At 47.3% G+C, this 22,917-nt stretch overlaps 1 protein-coding gene across 4 annotated transcripts in view; it reads right to left on the bottom strand.

Moving 5' to 3' along the window:
- Nucleotides 1-22,917, bottom strand: part of LOC149337719 (uncharacterized) — an 82,737-nt gene that overhangs the window by 45,765 nt on the left and 14,055 nt on the right. For all 4 annotated transcript variants that reach the window (XM_089553481.1, XM_089553482.1, XM_089553483.1 and 1 more), the window contains exons 2-3: nucleotides 14,411-14,554; nucleotides 4,125-4,332 (exon numbers count right to left, since the gene is read on the bottom strand). In XM_089553481.1, coding sequence (XP_089409607.1) covers nucleotides 4,125-4,332; nucleotides 14,411-14,554 — 352 coding nt within the window. The remainder of the gene's footprint in view (nucleotides 1-4,124; nucleotides 4,333-14,410; nucleotides 14,555-22,917) is intronic.

Below are 22,917 nucleotides of genomic sequence, written 5' to 3'. Positions count from 1 at the left end.
ATTTTAATATGTGTATCCAATTAGTCATCTTTAATACATTATTACTCAGACAAGTTTCACATAGAGCAAACTTTTCACATCGATCACACTGAGCATACGGAGTGCGGTTAGACACTATCTGGGCACTTCCTCTGTGATCAGACATGATGAGAAATAATGTTTATCGAATGTGTAGTAGATTTGTAACAAGAATTCAATTACTCATTGAAATGCACCAAAGCGCAGACATACGGCTTTCTCAGAAACTTCAAAGTTAAAGAAAAATTCGTCCTGGTCCGGGGTTCTAACCCGAGACCACCGCTTCCTTTGTAGCCGTATGGCTGCGCTTGGGTGGATGTCAATGAGTGATTACTCCCTTATTACAAATCTACTCCACCTTGGGGGATTCCCCTAAAACATGTGACCAACACTGTTCACGCTTCTAGTTAATGATCAATTCGCTGTCGCCCTACCATAAGCTTGTCGTGCCGGTTAGCTCAACTGGTAGAGCGACTGCTCTTGTGGAACGTTGGTGCCAGGTTCGAACCCCGGACCAGGACGAATTTTTCTTTAACTGCGGAGTTTCTGAAAAAGCTGTATAGCTTTCCTTTGTAGCCGTATGGCTGCGCTTGGGTGGACGTCAATGACTAATTACTCCCTTATTATGATGACAGATAAGTTGCCTACGAAATAACACACTTTTTCGATGACGCTATTTTCGAGCACTACAAGAGAGACTCAATGGAATGAATGCGCGGCTCCTGTTTTTCAGCGTAATTCACACGAAGTTATCAGGCTTGTTGTATGCGTCATTGCTTGTTGGGATCTTGCTCCGAAATTCAAACTCATGAAATTGTCATCGTTCTTGCGCATGCATTCTGCTAACGTGAGTGTGAAGTTATTGCCCTCAGAAACGGGAGCCGCGCTTTCTTTCAACTCCCGCCCGAACCCACTGGCTCTTATCTTGGAACCAAGCACATCGCGAAGCCCTGTCTTGGGCAGCACGAAAGGGCCGAAGCGGGTGATGTTTCTTACAAAGCACGGATGAGAGCGCTGTAATCGCGGCGCATCCGGGCGCACGGAGCGCTCTGTCACGTGGTATTTTTTTAAACTCCGCGGGCTTTTGTATTTCCCGAAAAAAAAGGCCACGCTAAGTTTATCTCGTTGGAAGTGTCTGGGTTGGACGATATTTGTGGAGCTCCACAACTTTCCTATTGACGCCTGAACGTTTCAAGCTATATTTAAAAAGTTAATTTATTTATCTCGAATAATTATTCAAATAGGAGAACCGAAAAAATGGCGCTGTAATTTTAGATAAACTTCAACAACATCCACGCGATTTCAGTTGTGAAGAACGCTTAGTTTTTTTATAAACCTTGGTCCAAGTTAGCTGGGACACCCTGTATAAATCCGCTGTGTTCTTTGGTTTCTGTGGCTGTTGGCTTCTCTTAAATGCATAATGAGCCCCTTATTCCGGTTGCCTTGTCTGCTATATATGTATGTATATATATATATATATATATATATATATATATATATATATATATATATATATATATATATATATATATATATATATATATATATATATATATATATATACTGCTGGAATTGAGACTGTAGCCAGCTCTGAGCTTGGGAGTTCCCTAAATGAAATTGATTATAAATAATTAGAATTACCATCCACATGGGCGTCGGTTTCATGTTTAAAGCATATCAGCCTGAAAAATCGCAAGCAAGAAACGGCATGCGAAATCTCGGAGAATTTTGCCCTGCTCTATATCTGAGAAACTTTACTAGTGTGCTTAGAATACTATGGTATGATAATAAGGGGTTCTTAGATTTTTAATTGTGGAACAGCGCTGGACACAGGGATGAAAGTGCGACAAATACACGGGCTCTGACTGTCAGCCGATGTTTAATCGACAGTGCGTTGCGGATTATTTCAGGACGCAACAGAACTCACAGAAATGAAACGCGATTATTATGGGCAGCAGCCAAACCCGCCATCTTCTCATTTACTTCCGTGCAGTCAAGAAAACCACTTCCTTTTCAGATAGTGCCAATGCTCACGCACGGATAACTAAGCTTCATAACTTAATTTGCCGCGATTCTCTCTCTCTTGGCAGCTTATCTCTCTGGTTGTCCGGTGCGATGGTCTGTGAAATTAGGCTGACAAAAGCAATCTCGTCAGCATGTCGCGAGATGTGCTAGCATGGTTGCAATTGTTATAGGGACGCTTCTAAGTATAGTTTACACAACAGGAAGTTTATCGAACTTATTTTGCGTCACATGACAGGGGAAGAGAGTATGGTGCTTGCGCTGAGTAATCGATAAAACAGTCACAGCATTCTTCGGTGTGAGAGAGCCATTTACCTTTCATCAGTCCCACCTTTTTAAGTCTAGGCAACTTGTCGGGGCGAACAAAAAAAGGTCACCAGACACGCTTTTGACCTTTTTAAGTTATGCGATAGCCTGCGCGTATACAGCACGACCGTTACACTTTTTCCGGTTTTTTTCCGAGTACGTCGTCCCCAACAGAGGCTAGACATTTGAAGTGGATAACCGGCATTCATGAGGTGTGCTGTTAGCTTCTCAAAATAGAATTCCCTCTTTTGTTCACAGCTATTTGTCAATGTACCGTAAAGAAGCTTATTTTACAATTCGCCTTTCCATGAGCTTAGAGTAACGCGCAAAAATCCAACAAAAAGATTTGAATGGCTCGTTTCCTGCGGGCTGGAATTTTCAGCAAATGCGACTGCAAAACAAAAAATGCCGCTGGAAGCCTGAAAACGGAGCGTACGTTGCAGCGGCAATTAATAGGTCATTTCTAGCTATATTAAACAGTGACAAAACCGTTCAATGTTCGTGAATCCTTTTGTCTGCACACATAATAAACAGCCATTTTTCGTTAAACATGAGTGCAAAGTCAGCGCCCTTTTGTTTGTCTCGCTTCGCATTGGTCCGAGTGTTCAGCGCTGTTCCGCACAAAATGTTGAACCAGCTAGCAAAATCGACAGCGTTAGTAGGATTCCTAAATGTCCTGGTCATTGGCAATCGACATACACATCTGAGCCGAATTTGATACTGCAACAAAAACAAATGGACTTGAGGGACCTTGAGCAACATTGGCCTCCAAACTCCATTTATTAGGCAAAAAATTAGACAAAGATTTTTAATATCACGTACGTCAAAAGAGTGCTGCAAAGCCGGCATGAAACCCTGAACCTGTTGCTGAATAGTAGCGACCCAAGGTCGCCGCACCCCTGCTGGTCGTAGCCAGTGATCACTGAACAGCATCCGAATGTATAGCAGTTACTTCCCATCATTACCTACTGCATAAGTGTCTGGGGTACCACAACAAAACATAACAAACACAAGATCTTAGTTGCACTGAAACGTGCTGGCAGATTGATTGCAAATGTACCCTGGCTTTCCCATGCGTTTCCTTACTTTAAGCAATATGGTATTTTGTGTGTTGATATATTGCACCCATTGGTATTATTATGTGCATACAAAAAATGCAGTTAAAACGAATAATCAACTGTTCCTTGCAGCCTTTAATCTACATCAATACACACCTGTGTACAATACCCGATGTCTTTTACCTTGGCTTCTACCCTTTTGCCGCACCTTATATCGTAAACAGTCCTTATCCTATAACCTAGGAAATTACCTTAACATATTGGCAGCAAATAATGTTTGCATGCAAGACATCTCAAAGAAATAGTTATTATCTGTCATGTGCATTTCCGAATATATTGTGGCATCATTGCAAATAGGTTTGGTGTATTGTATTGTCTATTGCTCCTACTATTTATGTGCATCTCTGTTGTTGTGTACGCGGTCAGGGTTACACTGTTGTTGTCCTTATTTTTTCTTTGTTTTGATGGCGACATTAAGCTCACCTTAAGCCTGTGACGTCACGACCATTTCGCGAAATGCACTGCTGTCGTTGTATTCATGGGGCACTGGGTGCTACTTCAAGCTGCATTATGCAGCGTTTTCGTCCAGTGTCCCCTTTTTCCACTGTAATGTGTGTGGAGAAATAAACTTTCAATTTCAATTAAGTTTTATAGGAGACAGGAAGAAATTAGGGTGTCGGCCGACTGCCTTTTATCCGAGGTTATTGGAGGCTGTCTTACTCTCGTTGTACGTAGTCTTCACGCAGGCGATTTTGGCACCGGCGAAGATGGTGGCGATGAACGCCATGACCAGGTCGACGCTGTTCGCCGACACGAAGGCCACCATGTCGCCGGGCTCGAGGCCCATCCGCTGGAACCCGGCCGCGATGCTCTCGCAGGCGCTCTTCAGCTCCGCCCCAGTGTAGCGGCGGCCCGTGGCCGCGTCGATCTGCACACAACGCCAGCTCCAGAGCAACTGGGAAGCGGTGTCCGCTACACATTTTCCCTTAATATTAAGGCCGCACAGCTCGTATAGCGGTTGTTACAATGAGCACTTGAAAAAATTCCTACAAACACAATGAGAAACACTCTTCAGGAGCAAAAAAAATTACGAGAAACTGTAGCCGCTAAAGTGCTGCATTCTGCTACGCGATTGTTCCCTTCATTTTCTGTTGGTGCATTAATTAACTGCCAATTAATGACGCTTAATCTTTGCCTTTAGGAGTGGAACGCGACAGTGTGTCGTAGCGCTGCCAGGCAGTCCACGGAACGCCACCACCCGTTCGGCGCGATGCCTTGCCCTTTGAACGCAATGCTTTTTGAGGAAAGGAAATGGCGCAGTAATTCTCTGTCATCTCGATGGACACCTGAACCGCACCGTACAGGAAGGAAGGAAGTGGAGTGAAAGAAGAAAGAGAAAGAGGGGCCGTAATGAAGAAAATGAAAATTGTATTTGAGGAACGGAAATTACGCAGTAACTGTCTTGCATATCTCGGTGGACACCAGTCGAAAATTGTATTTGAGGAAAGGAAATTGAGCAGCAACTGTCTCACATATTTCGGTGGACACCCGTCAAAATTCGCGTGCAGTGACGTCACGACCATTTCGACCAATCTGAAACGCGGACAAATTTGTTAACACGTCTTGGTCCCGACAGTATGAGCCATTAAAGGCTTTCGCCTTAATAGCCAGCTGCCGACGACGTCAGATAGTTCGAAAACCAGGCAGATTGGATAATTTCTTTAGTAATATTTACTAATTAAAATTTAATTTACGCAACGTGGTAATTAAGACCAGTTGTGAGCTCATAGTGATGGAAAAGGTGGTGCCATATCAGTTTCTAAAGACAAGAAAGAGTTACGTAGGGTTTAAGTACTCTTATGCCCGAAGGTCGAGCGATCGCTCTGGCATGGCACGAAAGACGGTCCCGACTCAATTTCTTCCATGGCTAATGAGGCAAGCGGGCCGAAGTCGCCAAGGTCAAATTTTGACGGTGACCCGGGCCAAATTTGGAGTTCGACAACATATCGGGCATGCTAGATTATGGTTTGACATCAGTTTTGGTCCAAATCGGCCAAGATCAAATTTCAGGGGTGGCCCCGGCCAAGTTTTCGAAATGACACGGGCCAAATTTGGAGGTGGCCATCGTGTTGGGCTGGCTCAGTTATGGTTGGACATAGATTTTGGTCCAAATCGGCTTGGGTCAAATTACGGGGTTGGCCCTGGCCAAAATCTGTTGCAAAGCGGCTTTTCATGATCACCCAAGGTGAAACTTCTGCACATCAAGAATATCGACTTTTGCATCTAGAGTAGATATCGTCCTAAAATTCGTTCTCTAAAGCTCTCCAGTGCTATAAAATGACGTGCTTTTTCCGCAAAACACCTAAAGTCAAAGCATAAGCGGGCTGGAATTTCGTCGAAAACGCAACGTCCACCGGTGGTGGTGGTGGTGGCGGAAAACGTTTATTTGCTCTATTTTACAATATTTTTTTGCGGCTTCAGATGGAGTCTTCCATCTTATCATCAGGGTCGGTTCCCCCAGTCCAGGGCTCCGCTGAGGTTAGCTGCCCTGCGTGCACGCCTTACTAGTCCTTGTTGGACTTTCAGGATGTCGCTGGATAGCATCCTCTCCCAGTGTTCCGCACTCGGGTTTTCAATTATAGGTAGCTTGTATATTTTCTGGCAAGCCCATGTGGTATGGTATAATGCTGGTTTGTCTCCACGCCACGGGCACTCGCTCTTGTATTTTGTGGGGTAGATTTTACTTAGGATGTTTAGGCACGGGAATGTTCCCGTTTGTAACTGTCGCCATGCTACGGCGTCTTCTCTATTGAGTTGTTTGTGTGGGGGCGGGTATTTTCGTCTGATCCCTCTGTAGTAGTTAAGAATGTCTGTATAGCTTTGGGCTACCGGCTCGGGTTCCTCAGCGGTGTCGGGAATGTTGGATACTCGGTTTGTTGCGTACCCTCGAGCTATCCTATCCGCCTCCTGATTTCCCGTAATGTCCGTATATCCCGGCACCCAAACTACCGTGTGTTTGGCCTGGTTGTTTTCGGTTTTGCCACTTGAGCGGAGAATGCGGAGCGCGCTGTGGCTGATTCTGCCGTTTAGGTAGTTGCGGCATGCAGCTTGTGAGTCGGTGGTGTATTGCTTTGTCTACGGCGGTAAATTCGAGCAGCATGCGCCATTGCACCGAGGCCCGCTCTTTCTGGAGAAAGCGGAGAGGCATCGCGAAGTACGTGGCCGTCATTCCTTACACATTGGACGTTTTTCCGTAATGTGTACATAGAACTGATAAGTTGCAGATAAATTACAGCTAAAACATGTGTAGGACTTGTTTTATCTTGAACAAGGCTGATTAACCAGTGGTGCACCTTGTGTTATGTCGTGCACGGCCTTCTGCAGAGCACATTTATCTTCCGGTAACAGAAATCCGTTAATTGTGAGTGGAACAGCTGAGGTACAGAGAGAGAAGGAAGGAAGGAAGGGAAAACTTTATTTTCACTAATGGTTTTTCCTGCGGTTTGGAGGCATCTTCAGAGACGTCTTGGTTCTACCCCCACGAGCCTTCTCTGTCGAAGTCGTCCGCCTCTAATCAGTGGTCGGTTGCCCTCAGTCCAGGGCTCCGCTGGCCACTGCCGCCCGTTGAGCTCGCTGTACCAGACCTTGTTGGTCTTCACAGCGGTCGCTGGACAGCAGAGTCTCCCACTGCTCCGCACTCGGGTTTTGTATTTTGGGGAACACGTCTATGTTTTAGCAGGCCCATGTGATGTGGTATAGAGTAGGTTTTTCGTCGCACCAGGGACATTTGTCCGCGTATATCGTAGGGTGCATTTTGTTTAGTATATGTAGGTTTGGGAAAGAGCCTGTTTGTAATTGTCTCCAAGTGACAGCTTCCTCTCTGCTGAGAGATTTGAGCGGTGGGGGATCTCGCATTCTTCTGCCCCTATAGTGTTGTAGTATGGCCGAGTATTCCCTGGGTGCTGGCGCGTATTCCGCGGTCTTGTCGGATGCTCGGAAAGTAATGTAGCCTCGAGCTATCCTGTCGGCCTCTTGGTTCCCTGCCACCCCGGTGTGCCCCGGTACCCACAGAATTTTGTGTGGGATCTTGTCGTTTTGTTCTTCCTGGTTTTTAATTCTGTCGCTCGCTGCGAGGAGTATAAGGAGCGCGTGACGACCTATCCTGACATTCATGTAATTTCGGCAGGCTGTTTGCGAGTCCGTGAGTATTGTTAGTGACCGCCCGGTTCTACAGCCCTCCGCCACCGCTAGAGCAACGACTACTTCCTCGGACTCTGCAGCTGTCCAGCCTCGGAGAGACGCGCTGGTCATTTCGCGTAAAGACGAATCGACCACCGCCGCTACAGCGATTTTGGTATCTCCTTCTCTCCAAGGCGCGTCTGCATACACGGTCGTGGCTTGAGGAGCGTATGTTTTCTGGATGAATTCGGCCTTCGCTTCTCTTCTGCCTCGATGGATGTTGAGATTTATGTTTTTCGGTATTGGCGCTACCTTGAGGGTCTTGCGAAGCAAGTCGGGGATCGTTGCCATCCTCGACATTTCTCGCATCTGCTTGTGGTATCCGAGTCCCTGCAGGAGCGCTCTTCCAGTCGTTGTTTGCAACAGCCTGAGTTTTTGCGACTCAAGCTGCGCCTCTCGTAGCTCCTCAAAGGTGTTATGTAATCCCAGGGCCATTTTCTGTAGACGTGTTGCGTGGTAGTCGGAGCGCTGTCTTATACGCTTTGCGTAGCAGGACATCCACTTGTTGTATTTCGTTTTTGTTGAGGAACTGGTAGGGTAGGCTGTACGTGATTCGACTAACTACTAGGTTTCTGACTAGTTTTAGTGTGTCCTCTTCACGCATGCCATGTCGCCTGTTGGTGATGCGGGTGATCATGCGTGCGACTTGTAGCGTTGTTGCTTTCAGTAGGGTAAAAGTGTGAGTACTGCGCTGGTTGTATTGAACCCACATGCCCAAAATTCTTATTGTTGTCTTTTCGGGCATGGGCGTCCCTTCTAGGTAGACGTTGAGTTTTAGGTCCTCGTTGGTTAGGACGGTCCGGTTTTGCTTGCCTCTCCAGACTCTCAGCCGTTCCGATTTCTCGGTCGAGCATGCGAGTCCTCTTTCTCCGAGGTATTGCTCTACACAAGAGGCCGCTTGCTGTAGCTTTTCTTCCTTCTCTCCGAAACAGCCCGTGTTTGTCGAGACTGTTATATCGTCAGCATACATTGCATGCCTGATTCCTTCGATGTTCTCTAGTTTTCGAGCTAGGCCTATCATAGAGAGAAAGAAATTTTAAAAGAGGAAAGGAGAAGAAGGAACAGCTGGGTTCTTGGTTTTACCTGCAGGTTCAGCTAATTGTTCGACGCTCTGTGCATATAATAAAAGAGCTGGCATAGAGCTGAAGGAATGGTGACACGCAGTATAAAGGAATTTCTCCATTAACCGCCCGCTAGGCCCGTGACTTCTGGTGGCCAAGAAACATGCACATGGAGCTACACCAGGGAAGGCGGAAAGCGGGCGTTGGGGGGGGGGGGGGGGAAGGGGGGGAAGGCTGGAAATATAGTACGGTAGTAAATCACGGTAATACTACGTGGACGATGCCAGCTCGGTAACGAGGGGGTACTACACGGCAGAGGTACTCCACAGGGAAACAGGTAGATGGCCTGTCCTTTAAAGGGAGCTGAAATGGCTTTTTTTTTTCGAGAATTCGAGGTTCTAGGTAAAGCATGGAAAGTATTTTTGGCCTAGCATGTGACATGGTGAAATAATCGTAGATTAACATAGCGACGATACTCAGGCTGCTCCTCACTGCGTTCTAGAATGCGAGGAAACTCGCAGAGACGTCTGCACTGCCGAAATTTCAGCGGCCCGCTGCCTTCGCCTGCATTCTGCTCCACCTTCATCTCTGCTTCACCTTCGACAGCATTGGTTTTTTTCCACGAAACAACTGTTTCTTTGCTGTAAACGCAATGCGTCATATGTGACGTCATTATCGGGGCCTCTGCCTGTCGCTGTGCACTGCAGAGAAGCCTGAAGGCGACGCCAGTTTATTCGGCGATTACGCCACCATTTCAATGGTAGCGTAAAATGATTTTGCAAGATTTACCTGCATGTTTCACACATTCGACCCGTTTAAGCTCATCGAATTTTAAAACCACTTCAGTTTCCCTTTATGGCCTCCAACTGAACACACGGGGAGGAGGTCGCCATCGCGTTAGCCCTCTCGCGCCAAAATTCGAAAGTGACCGCTGCTGACTCCCGCAAAGCCTGCGCCCGCTACGTGGCAAGGGATATCTGACCCCTCGCCTATTAAATTCTGCATGCGAGCATGAGGGTCGCCGACCCCACCCGAAAACGCTTGGTATGGACAGCAGGTCATCACGGACTTAGAGGGAACGACAAGAGCCACACAATAGTAACAGACTCACTGGCTGCATGCAGACGGTTCCTAAGGGGAAGAATAACCAAGCAGGCCGGCACCCTCCTCAGGGAGGCGACAAAACTTAAAATCAAGCAGAATGGGGTATGAGCACCTGGGCACGGAGGAGTGGAGGGAAGCCTTAGAGTCGACGCGATAGTTCGAGGTTACACAAACCGAGCGAGTGACGCGAAGGGGGAAACCAACACTCGAACAGCTACGGTGAGCTCGCCATGTTTTGGAAGTTAGGACGCCGTAAATACCCGCTTCCCCACAAGACACTCAGAAGACATCATGCAACTACATGGTGACGGCTACAAACAAACTCATACCCAAGTCGCTACATATGCAGTAAGATTTGGTCTACGCAATACACTCCAGAATGCGTGTGGTGCGGAGAGATAGCCACCCTGTACCACTCCACATGGGGCTGTAGGGCGAACCCTATAGAGCCCAAAATTACAAACCCGTTAGTCGAGCAGTGGGAAGAGCTTCTGTCCAGCTCCGACCCGCAAGATCAGCTTGCGCTGGTTGAGCGGGCCGAGGAGGCAGCAAGAACCAATGGGATCCACTACCTAGGAACACCACCTGCTGCTCAAGAACCCAACCCCTAAATCCCGTCCCATTTTGCGGAATAAAGTTTTGTACTACCACCAGAGGGAACGAGGCTCATTTCCCAGCTACCTAGCTCTAGGGACTGGACCCCGAAATTGCCGCTGCTGCGGTACAAATAAACTGTGGAGTCCTATCACTCCCAGCCCTGCCGATATCCACCTCTCGCCAAGGGTATGGATAAGGTGGGAGAAGGAATTCGACGCCGACTCCCAACAAACACGATGCACTGCCGGGCTAATTAGAATACTTTGATCCCGCGGTCACTGGCAGGTGCAAGCACTACGAGGAGACATCCGAGGTGTACCACATGGTGTGGGCCTGTCAGACGAACAACGTCATTCTCCCACTCCCCAACCCTACCCGAGAGGACTGGGAGGTGACCATCCTTAACTGTTCCCATCTCGGGGCCCAACAAGCCTTCACTGCGCGAGCGAAAACTGTGGTATCATCCTATGATATCCCGGACTGAGGATGTCACCTCTAGTGTGTAGGGTCCCTTCGGGGCTCATACGCTCTCTCTTTTTTTTGTAATAAACTTTCTACCACTCCAACGTTAAATGTAAAACATGCTTTCAGGTGCAGAACTGAAGAAAGGTGCCTTCGGTGAGTAGAACACGTTGCGGGGCTAGTTGGTTATGCATTTTCTTTCGTTCAAATTTAAGCAGCGCTAACTTTTAGGACGAATACACAGAGGACATGACAGGACGGGCGCTGACTCCAACTATGTTTATTGAACACGTTTCTCGTAGAACATATAAGAAAAGACGACCTTGAGCGCATGCGCATCTGCGACAGACCACAAAAGGATAGGCCAAGATGACAAAGATGACAGCAAAGGTAGATTAATGTGAGCGGCACGTATTTCGTCCCTTATTTTTAAGCAATCTGAATTCGCTGGCATGCAGGGAGACAGAAGTAGTGCTGACACACATGTTGCCTTTTGCCTTGATGAAAAATGCTTCGGATAATTCCCGAGCTAATCTATCTTTGCTCCTGGTTAGAATTTTTATTTCGTCAAGTCGTGGCTCACAGTTCTCATCGTTTTGGTCCTTGCAAGAACGGCAATGGGCGGGTAGATTCAGGTATGAGTCTGATGCGTTTTCTAAACTTCGTTCATGTTCCCTGGCACGTTCGTTAGCACAACGCCCTGTCTGGCCAACGTACACTTTGCCACAAGAAAGGGGGATCTCATAGACCACATCCATAGCACACCGGACAAAGGGCTTAGCGTGTTTTGCTCCACAGCCGGATGTTGCCGGGCCACTACTGCTGACTTTAGGGCACATCTTGGACAGTTTACAAGGCGCAGAGAACACCATCGGGACGCCGTACTTGTTGCCCACCCTTTTTAGATTATGGGACACCTTGTGGATGTATGGCATAACCACTGGTTTGGCGTTCCCGGGTCTTTCTTTTCTGAGTGTCTTTTTCTGCCTTCCCTTGAATTTCTGTAGGAGTGCCTCAGTCACAGCTGTCGACACGTGATCAGGGAACCCTGCTTTTCGCAGTCTTTCTACCTCGCCCCGAAAGCTCTCTTGCATCATGTGAGGGCACGACTTTCGGGGCGAGGTAGAAAGACTGCGATAAGCAGGGTTCCCTGATCACGTGTTGACAGCTGTGACTGAGGCACTCCTACAGAAATTCAAGGGAAGGCAGAAAGAGACACGCAGAAAAGAAAGACCCGGGAACGCCAAACACGTGGTCATGCCATACATCCACAAGGTGTCCCATAACCTAAAAAGGGTGGGCAACAAGTACGGCGTCCCGATGGTGTTCTCTGCGCCTTGTAAACTGTCCAAGATGTGCCCTAAAGTCAGCAGTAGTGGCCCGGCAACATCCGGCTGTGGAACAAAACACGCTAAGCCCTTTGTCCGGTGTGCCACTGGTGTGGTCTATGAGATCTCCCTTTCTTGTGGCAAAGTGTGCGTTGGCCAGACAGGGCGTTGTGTTAACGAACGTGCCAGGGAACATGAACGAAGTTTGGGAAACGCATCAGACTCATGCCTGAATCTACCCGCCCATTGCCGTTCTTGCAAGGACCAAAACGATGAGAACTGTGAGCCACGATTTGACAAAATAAAAATTCTAACCAGGAGCAAAGATAGATTAGCTCGGGAATTATCCGAAGCATTTTTCATCAAGGCAAAAGGCAACATGTGTGTCAGCACCACTTCTGTCTCCCTGCATGCCAGCGAATTCAGATTGCTTAAAAATAAGGGACGAAATGCGTGCCACCCACATTAATCTACCTTTGATGTCATCTTTGTCATCTTGGCCTTTCCTTTTGTGGTCTGTCGCAGATGCGCATGCGCTCACGGTCGTCTTTTCTTATATGTTCTACGAAAAACGTGTTCAATAAACATAGTTGGAGTCAGCGCCCGTCCTGTCATGTCCTCTGTGTATTCGCCCTAAAAGTTATTGCTGCTTAAATTTGAACGAATTAAAAAAAAAGTGCCTTCGGTGCGGCAGTGTTTCTGACAGCTCTGTTCCATTCATGTTTTTCTCCCATCGACCTTTGTGCTCAGGGGAAGCGACTGTGAAGTGAGTGACTCCATGTGCATTCGCGGGTGTCTGGTTCCTGTTCCCCCCGAGAAAAATTTCTTTCAAGAAGCTCTATAAGCTACCGGCGGAAGTAGAGTGGCGTTGCTGTTAATCCCGTGGGCAACCAAGTTAAAGGGCGGACAACGTAGAAACAAGGGCATTGGCGACTTCTAAGATATGACCATTGTGACTTAAACTTAAGCACATGTAGTTGTAGTGTACTCCTTCTAATTAAGTGAGTGCTGCGTGCGTTAAGCCTTCGATCAACACTAGGAGGTCATGATGTGTCGTTTCGTTGTAATACGGGTACGTTATTCAGTTTCACCGGTCCACTGTCACTAAGCTTAACGTGCACTTTACCCTCTAAGCAACGTATGGAGGGTTCGGATAGATCAAGGTTTGTTAATCACTTCTGCTGAAACTTGACAAAACACTTCCCCTGTGGGGAGTAGACAAACCAATCTGATGTCACGCAACATTTCTTAAATTTGGGATCGCAATATTTTGAGTTCTCGCTGCGATAACCGATGAGTGCAGTCATGGGAAGTCTGTATATTCTAGAGAACTGCTCCGACAAGCCCTGCTTGGGCCATTTATTTTTTTGTGTAGGCCCGGAACTCCGCCCCCCGTTCCAAGCTAAGCGAATTTGTGTTGGAAAGCACTGGAAATGCAATATGAGCCTCATGCAGTGCATGAGAAGAGTTTATGTATAACGTTTCCAGATATTATCTTTCATCGCGTTTGCGGCTTGCGAATCGGTGATCTTTTGCTTTGTAGTCTCTTAAATGATCGTGAATAAACCTTTTCCCTCAGCTCCGTCTTTATTTCCGGTTATTTCTAGGCATACGTGTATTATGGTTCACACGAAACACGCGGACATAAGGGAGTAATTACTCATTGGCATCCACCCGTCCAAGCGCAGCCCCACGGCTACAGATGAAAGCTATAGAGTTTTCTCAGGAACTTCGTAAAGAAAAATTCGCCCTGGTCCGAGGTTAGAATCCGGGACCACCGCTACACCGGAGCAATTGCTCTACCAACTGAGCTAACCGGGACGGGAAGCTTATGATAGGGCGAGAGCGAATTGACCAATAACTCGAAGTGGGAGCAGTGTTGTTCAAATGTTTAGGGGAATCCCCCAAGGTGGAGTAAAGGGAGTAATTACTCATTGGCATCCATCAAACCTGCGGAAATTTTCCTGCGGAAAACTGCGGGCATTTTCAATGTTCATTTCAGGCTTTTTCTGTATTTTCTTAACGCGAGAAATTGTACTGAATAAAACTCCACTGGATAAATTCTGGCAAAGCACGCCTGCATATATCATTATTTTAGCTCATTACGGTTTGTTATGCAAAGTAATTAGGCAAACTACTGTGACATTTAGTAGCGTGGCTTTTAGGCCAGTCTCTTAAGGTGACTCAAGAATGAGAAACGGCTTATTCGACTTACGAGAGCTGTCGCGTCGGGCTCATTTTCGAAGATATCTTTTAGGAAGGTAGCGAAGTCGACATTTGGGATCTCTAGGTCTTGGACAGTTGACTTGACGACCCGGTCTTCGATGACGACGTCCTCTGCGAACTCCTCGGCACCTTCCTGCACACCCGAGTACCGGTCTTTAAGGTTCTGCTGGTGAGCAGTAGGAGCAATCACTACGAACAGCGCTGCTTAGCGAGAAATTTATTCTTATTACTTGCCCACCGCCGAACAGCATTACCCTTTTACTGAGCATAGAGGGAGACGACTTCCATAAGCGGAAGTATAAAATTTTCACTGTAATGTGTGTACTAGAGATAAGCATATTTAAGAGCAAAGAAAAACTCTCACTGGCACAGACATCGTGGCAGACACACATAAGACGCACACATCATCCCACAAGTTTTGCCGCAGATTCTGTTCTTAGAGCCCTGTCGCTCCCAACCCTCCCCCGACTTAACCAAATCACGCGTGCCGTTCCAAAATTTTTTTCTTTTTTTGTGTCCTTTTTACGCGGCTCAAGAGCTTTTCCTAGTAATGCACCAACCTGCCCACATCAAGATTCCACTGATAAATTACTAGCATACGTAGGTAGTGAGAGGTAATGCAATCGGGATCAGTCGACTAGCCTCGATCTGAGGCAACGATGAAAGGCGCACCAGAAAGCTAAATTCTCAAATGCGCTGAGCTCAGGTGCAGGGTACTTGAAAATAGCGGCATGAATAACTGAGGCGCCTAATCCTATTCAACTTAAAAATAAACAGAAAGAACGCTCGCGCGAGGCGTTGAAAAGGAATAGGACTGGAGTTCAGTGTGCTGATACAGATACAATCCTCGGAGCTAGCACTGGTGCGATTTGATTAGGAGCCGCGAAGCTCAGTGCGATGCTCCTATTTCTTAATTACAAAAAAACATCAATGCGATTCATGCGGTGATGTATGCATTAGCATTAGAGCCCGTCTGGCGTTTGCGTCCGCTGTTCTCAGCTTCAGGCGCCAGACGACGATGCCTGTCGTCTTCACTTTCCGTTTGTCGCTTTCGACACTTGCCTCTGCAGTGAAATTCATTTGTATTGAATGGCGGAATGTATAGCAAGAGCTGCCGCTCCCTTCTAAGCTGCCAAAGCTCGGCTTGCTGTGCTCGGCTGGCTTTTGCATCAATCCATCACTGCTCCCCTCCCTGTCAGTACCGGATAAACTGGCATCGCGCACTGCACAGAAGTCGGTTTCGGAGACAGCGGGGATCTTGCTTGGTAGTGTGAAGTAGAAGTGAAGGAGCGGGCGCCGCCACTGACGTGTTAAAGCAGCGTAGACGCCTAATTTTGGTGGAATGTTTTCTACTCTACATTGATGCGGAAGAAACTACTGTTCATGAATTATTATGTGATATTCGCCTACAACGCTAAATAAATCACAATTTAATTTTTTCTTTCAGGTTGTTTCGGTTTCAACAGCTTATGTTATATCTTATAACGTCTTATATCTTGAATAACTACTGCTTAACTCTGCGTACATTGTCATTTTATTTTGTTCATGGCTTCCTTTTTTGCAGGGTATGGTACTAAAATGATTCTTGCGTTAGTGTTCTGTTTGTATAATTTTAATACTGTAGTAATTTTCACTCTTTGCCGCGCTGCCATACTTTTTTTGATTCTTTTGCGTATTTCTCATGCTAAGTGTTTTATTTGTTTTTTTTGTTTTATATTTGTGGTTTTGTTTTATTTTGATCAATTGCCGTACCCCCCCCCCCCCCCCCCCGTGTAATACCCTCTCGAGGGCCTTTAGGTGTATTTTGTATAAATAAAATAAACGATGGCTGGGACGCGTCAAAGTGTGGTTATATGTCACGTGAGACACGAGGAACTGCGATATAATTGCAGCTTCATAGTTTTAATTCACTACAGTGCTGAAGCCAGCCTTCCTCAAGAGTACCAACGAGTATAGATGCAGCGATTGTTTTGCAGTTTTTTGAGGCCGCACGTGACCTCCAACCACACTTCGACGCTACAGTCGTCGTTCGGCTATTGAAACTGAAACCACACGAGAAAAAAATTCGGTTATAAATTATTTAGCGGTCGTACGAGAATACCAAGCAGTAATTCATGTGTAATAATGCCTTACACATCGTTACAGGGAAGAAAACACGGACCCAAAAGTTAGGTGTCTACACTCCTTTAAAGAGTGTGTGTCCTCCCATCCACTTCACGTCTCTGATTGACCTCCGCGCCACGTTTTCTCCACGTGACTCCTTCCAGCAATATTGATTTGTCCCTCTACTGTTCATCTTCCTTACTGTTCTCTCCACGATCCGCTGAGCGGCCTCAAACTAAGACTATCGGATATATTTTGGAATGATGGCAGTAGTGATATTACGAATGAGAAAAATGGTCATCCCTCTGACGAATTTTCCAGATTGTGTGTCGCACTCGACGAATCAACTACGAGCGACAAACACCAAACATCTGTGTGTGCGTTTGCCCGTGCAGCCAGGATATTTAGCGATCGTAGCCCTGTTGTGAAATATGTGGACACGTGAACTACCGCTGATCTTGAGAGACCATTGGCTGAAAATAAGTTCAGTAATTTTGAAAGGGTCAGAAGATATTACTGCTTCGCTAGTTCAGCATTTTTCGACGTCACTGCAATATATCCTGGCCACATTGAGTGAGAGCGGCCGAAGTACATTGGTACAAACGCTTAAATCTCTCGTAACGAGTAAAATCACGAAGCAGGAGACCTTTACTCCAACGGCACTTTATCAACTTTCATGACAGAATGCTTAGCAAAGTTCTGAAAAACATTACATCCGGCGGGTCATGTCTGTTCATCATTCATTGTTAACGATCGTTCTTCCTGTGATCCCCTCCCCAGGTTGCGCGTATTGTAGAAAAGTTGAACATGAATTTGCAGTCGGTGTTTGTCATGACGACTGCGGAAACCGTAGTTTTTGTGTCGATGACACCTTGTAGGAGCCACCTGCGCTTGATGCAGCTAGCGCCGCAGTCCATAAACTATTGCAAGCAACTGACGGGAGCCCTGCGCCCACTCGCACGAAGTGAATAAGGCAGTCGTATGCCAATCTATCTTTGTACGTATTTTAGACTCTCCGTTGCATTATGAAAGACGTTTAAGTCGCTCACATTGTGCGTGAGCACCTCAACTGCACTTTGAAAAAAAAAAATTCGCTGTGGCTTAGCTTGGTTAAGCCCGGTAATTGCGCAAGCATTATCCATACCTACGCCATGGTTCAGCTGGTAGTGTAGCTGGTGGTGGTGCTTGTGGTTAGACTTGTGGTGATGCATCGGTTATACAATCCAATCCAATCCAATCCAATCCAATCCAATCCAATCCATTCCAATGCAATGCAATGTAATATAATCCAATCTAATCCAATCCAATCCAATCCAATTCAATCCACTCCAATCCAATCCACCCCTCTCCAATCTAATCTAATCTAATCTAATGCAATCTAATTTAATCCAATCCAGTCCAGTCCAATCCAGTCCAGTCCAGCCCATCCAATACAATCCAATCTGATTCAATCTAATCCAATCTAATCCAATGTAATGCAATCAAGGTAAAATGAAGGTCACCGCCGCGGCACGGCAAAGGCGTGAAAGTGCAAGCAGTATTGCTTTCGCAATAAAAAAGAGCACGAATGCCAAAGAAAAGCTTCGCTAGAGCGCCTACAACTAAGACTCCCCCACTAACCAAACAGCACTTCTCCGGGTGGGATAGCAGCATTCTCAACCAGCTTCTATCGGTGGAAATGGAACCCGCAGAAACTGTCCTCTTCCCATTCCTCTTCAATGTAGCGCTCTGCCGCTTCTGGCAATCGCTCAGCACGATCCTAGACCTCAAACACAGCCTTTACGCCGGCAATATCGCGCTTTGGGCTGAAGCGGGCTGTGGCGGAGCACTTGAAGATATCCTCCAGGCAGGCATCAACATCGTCCATGAATACGTTATCACACGCGGGCTCTCCTGCTCGCTGACATAATATGTGTACCTCGTTATCCGCCGCTCACGACAGGGTCGGCACCTCGATCGACTGTCCGCTCGCGTCTACCTCCCATTTTGTTGATTTCCTATCAGCCCCGGCTCACTCCCACCCGCCCGCCAACACTTTCACCGATAACAACGCCCGCGAATTAGCCTACCGGGCAGAGGGAGGAGGGCATGCTGAGGGTGCACACAAGGATGCCCTCACCAACTACCACGAAATAGCACAAGTATACCGACTGGCCCGCCGCAGGTACGCGGCCGGATAAAAGACGCTGTCCAAGGCTCTGGAGAATGCCTACCACCGCCTGCAGACGAGAACGTATCCGCACCCCATTCTGTACGCCCACATCTATCCTGACCACTACTCCTAAAAAGCTGTCATATTCGTGCTTCGTTCTGTCAAAAACCCGTAAGTATTTTGATACGGCAACTTTAAGGACAATTTATTTTTTTTATCTTTCAGTCACATTTCGCATACTGCATTGAGGCTGCTTATAGCTAATTCTTTTATAGCCTTGTGTAATCATTCAAAAATATATATCTGATGTATAAGTACACAGGTTCCAAATTATTTTATTTCTCACTACATTTTTTCCTTTTCTATATTTCTATCGTCATCTTATAAGCGCATTTTTACTTGTGTGTATATATAACCAGTTTTGAATTGCATTCCCCCTTATGTAATGCCTGAAAGGGCCCTCAGGGTAAATAAATGAAATGAAATGAAATTTACATATCGTACTTACCTTGAACCTTGCATAACATTACAGAAGAGAGCTTTACGGTTTGTTCGCTCTGCGGCACCTGGCACCCCGTCGGGTACGCTGTTTATGGACTCCTAAATAATCCCCTGACTTAAACTGTGTGATTACCGCACCACTTTACTGGTATACAGGATAATACACAGCCAGACTCCCTTTCCGTCAACTATATTTTTTTCACCTCATAAAAATTGACGCGCTGCGTCCGAAAGAAATTTTTTAATACCTCGCTCTCATAACATCTATGGCCACCGGCGCCTGAGGTACATAGGTGTGAAAGCTTGGAATGATCTTCGCCTAGGCATTCTTCTTCCTGCTATCTATAGTAGTAACACAGTAACCTGGAAGAAACATTTTTTATTTTTTTAGCCCCGCCGCGGTGGCTCAGTGGTTACGGTCGGCTGCTGGCCCGAAAGACGCGGGTTCGATTCCGGCTGCGGCGGCTGAATTTCGATGAAGGCGAAATTCTGGAGGCCCGTGTACTGTTGCGATGTCACTGCACGCTAAAGAAGCCCAGGTGGTCAAAATTTCTGGAGCCCTTCACTACGGCGTCCCTCATAGCCTAAGCTGCTTTGCGACATTAAACCTCCATAAACCAAAGCGAAACATTTTTTGGCGCTCGATGTTTAATAATGTCATTTGCAAACTATAAGTAAAGGGCATTTGTTCATGGGTTGTGTGCTTTAGGCGTAATGGTTAGCATGTGTGCAACGTGGATTATGCAGTGTATTTTGTTGGTAGTGTATGAAGTGCATATTGTAGCGGATGAAGTGGGTTTTATACAGGTGAAGGCTGGACGGAACACAGCTGGCCGCAAACGGCTCAGAGCCCAGATCAGTCTGCGCGCGCCACCCTCTTCTTCCTCCAAGTCCTCAGTAAGCCGCTACACGGCGTAACAATTTCCCCGGGGCAGGCGATTCTCGTCCTCGAGAAAGTCAGGCAGATCGACGCTGACAGCACTTCAAGCGGGCCACATGAACGACTTGTGTCTTGCAGGAACGGCGTTTATCCGTCGTCACTTTGGCGATGACGTAATTCACGTCATTCAATCGGTCCAACACGACGAAGGGGCCATCGTACTTATACAGAAACTTCTGATATAATCCTCGCCTGCGGGTTGGCGTCCAAAGCCAGACAAAGTCTCCAGGAGAGTAAGTGACTGCACGATGATGTAGGTCGTAGTACTCTTTTGAGCGGCGTTGAGAGGCCAGTGCACGTAAACGGGCTAAACGACGGGCTTCTTCGGCACGGCAGAGTATCTGGGCAACGGACGCGTTGTCGTTGAGGGAAAACGGGAAGATGGTATCGAGCAAAACGCGGGGAGTTCGGGCATGTAGCAAATAGAAGGGAGAAAACCCGGTGACCTCATGATTTGCCGTGTTATAAGCGTACGTCACATATGGCAACACGGCGTCCCAGTTCCGATGGTCAGACGAGACGTACAGGGACAACATAGTAGTCAGAGTGCGGCTGGTGCGCTCGGTAAGACAGTTGGTCTGCGGGTGGTACGGTGTAGAGTGCCGGTAGTCTGATCCACAGAGCCGGAGCATTTCTTCCACGACATCAGCAGTAAATTGCCGTCCTCGATCACTTATTATAACACGGGGTGCGCCATGGCGAAGAATAACAGAGTGGAGAAGAAACGACGAAACATCATCAGCCTTGGCGGTAGCGAGAGCAGCGGTTTCGGCGTATCGGGTAAGATAGTCCACGCATACAATCACCCAACGGAGTCCCTCTAAATACTTTGGGAAAAGACCAAGCAGGTCAATTCCAATGTTTTCAAATGGGGAAGTGGGTGGTTTTACAGGCTGCATAGGACCGGCCGTAGAGGTGGTTCGTGCCTTAAGGCGTTGGCATGGTTCACATGTCGCAACGTACTGCTTGGTGGTATTATAAACTTGCGGCCAATAAAAGCGCTGCCGAATTCGATGGAGGGTACGAGAGAAGCCTAGATGACCAGATGTGATGTCATCGTGCATAGCGTGCAAGACTTGCGACCGGAGACTTTTCGGGACGACGAAAAGAAGGGCAGCACCATCGACAGAGTAGTTCTTATTGAAAAAAATACCATCTTTGATAGTAAATGGGGTGGAATCCACTCCTCCTTCTGCCGCTTCTATAAGAGGCTGCAGTGAAAGGTCGCTACGTTGCTCTCGGCTAAAGGTCGCCATACTGGGGAACGTCGGCTCACACGAGGCTAAACACTCTTCGAACCCGTCTTCATCATTGGCTGAGGTTGGCAACGGGTGGCGTGACAAGCAGTCTGCATCACTATGACGGCGCCCACTTTTGTAGCAAACAGCGAAGTTATATTCTTGTAGGCGCAATGCCCAGCGCGCCAGACGACCAGATGGATCGCGAAGTCCGATGAGCCAGAACAGGGAATGATGGTCCGTAACAATGGTGAAGTGGCGTCCATACAGATACGGTCGGAACTTGTGCACAGCGAACACAACGGCGAGGCACTCCAATTCGGTGACAGTGTAGTTGCGCTCACATTTTGCTAACGTGCGGCTGGCATAGGCAATAACGTACTCACCCCCACCGTGCAGCTGGACAAGCACCGCCCCAAGACCGACGCCACTGGCGTCAGTGTGGATCTCCGTCCGAGCAGAAGGGTCGAAGTGCCGCAGGAGGGGTGGTAACGTGAGAGAAGATTTCAGCTGATGAAAGGCGGAGTCGCACTCGGGGGTCCACACAAACTGCGAATCCTTATGCAGAAGAGAACTGAGGGGGTGGACACTGCGCAAAGCCAGCAATGAAGCGACGAAAATATGAAGAGAGTCCGAGGAAGCTCCGAAGGCTTTTCAGGGTGCGTGGAGGCTCGAAATCTTGTACTGCAGCGATCTTCTGCGGATCCGGCCTGATACCATCCTGGTTGACGAGAAAGCCACGAACTAGAGTTTGCCGGTCCCCAAAATGGCACTTTGATTTCAAAATGAGTCCCGCCGATCCGATGCATTCGAGAACAATATGGAGTCTTTCTTTCATTGTGCTCTTGGAAGGTCTTGCCAAAAATGATGACATCATCCAGGTAACACATGCAGATTTCCCATTTTAAGCCACGAAGGATCGTGTCCATGAATCGCTCGAACGTTGCGGGGGCGTTTCATAATCCAAATGGCATTACATTAAATTCGTATAAACCATCTGGGGTTACAAAGGCTGTCTTCAAACGGTCGGATGGAAGCAGGGGAATTTGCCAATAACCAGATCGCAAATCAACAGAGGAGAAATATGACGCCGAATACAGACAACCGACTGCGTCGTCAACGCGAGGTAACGGGTATACGTCTTTCTTTGTTAGCGCATTTAGACGACGGTAGTCAACGCAGAATCGCCAAGAATTGTCTTTTTTTCGCACTATGATCACAGGGGCGGCCCACGGACTGGAAGATTTGCGGATGACTCCTTTCTGCAGCATTTCGTCCACCTGTTCTTGAATGATCTTGCGCCCTGCCGGGGAGATTCTGTAAGGTTTCTGGCGAATAGGGGGTGCGTTCCCTGTGTTAACTTTATGCTGTATTCGAGAGGCTGGGAAATGACTACCCGATCCTTTAGAGGCAAAGTCGAACACCTGAGCATGACGCGCCAAGATTTCTTGCAGCGTATGGCGTTCACTAGACGGGAGTGATTTGTTGACCATGCGCTCAAGCTCAGCAGAAAAATTCAGACTTCCCGGGCGCTGCTCCGCTAACATCAGAAATAGTTTCAA

Source organism: Amblyomma mixtum, chromosome 7, assembly GCF_055824585.1.
Source record: "Amblyomma mixtum isolate Tamu chromosome 7, ASM5582458v1, whole genome shotgun sequence".
NCBI lineage: Eukaryota > Metazoa > Arthropoda > Arachnida > Ixodida > Ixodidae > Amblyomma > Amblyomma mixtum.
Note: the sequence above shows the minus strand (reverse complement) of the source record. Positions and strands in the feature narration are given on the sequence as shown.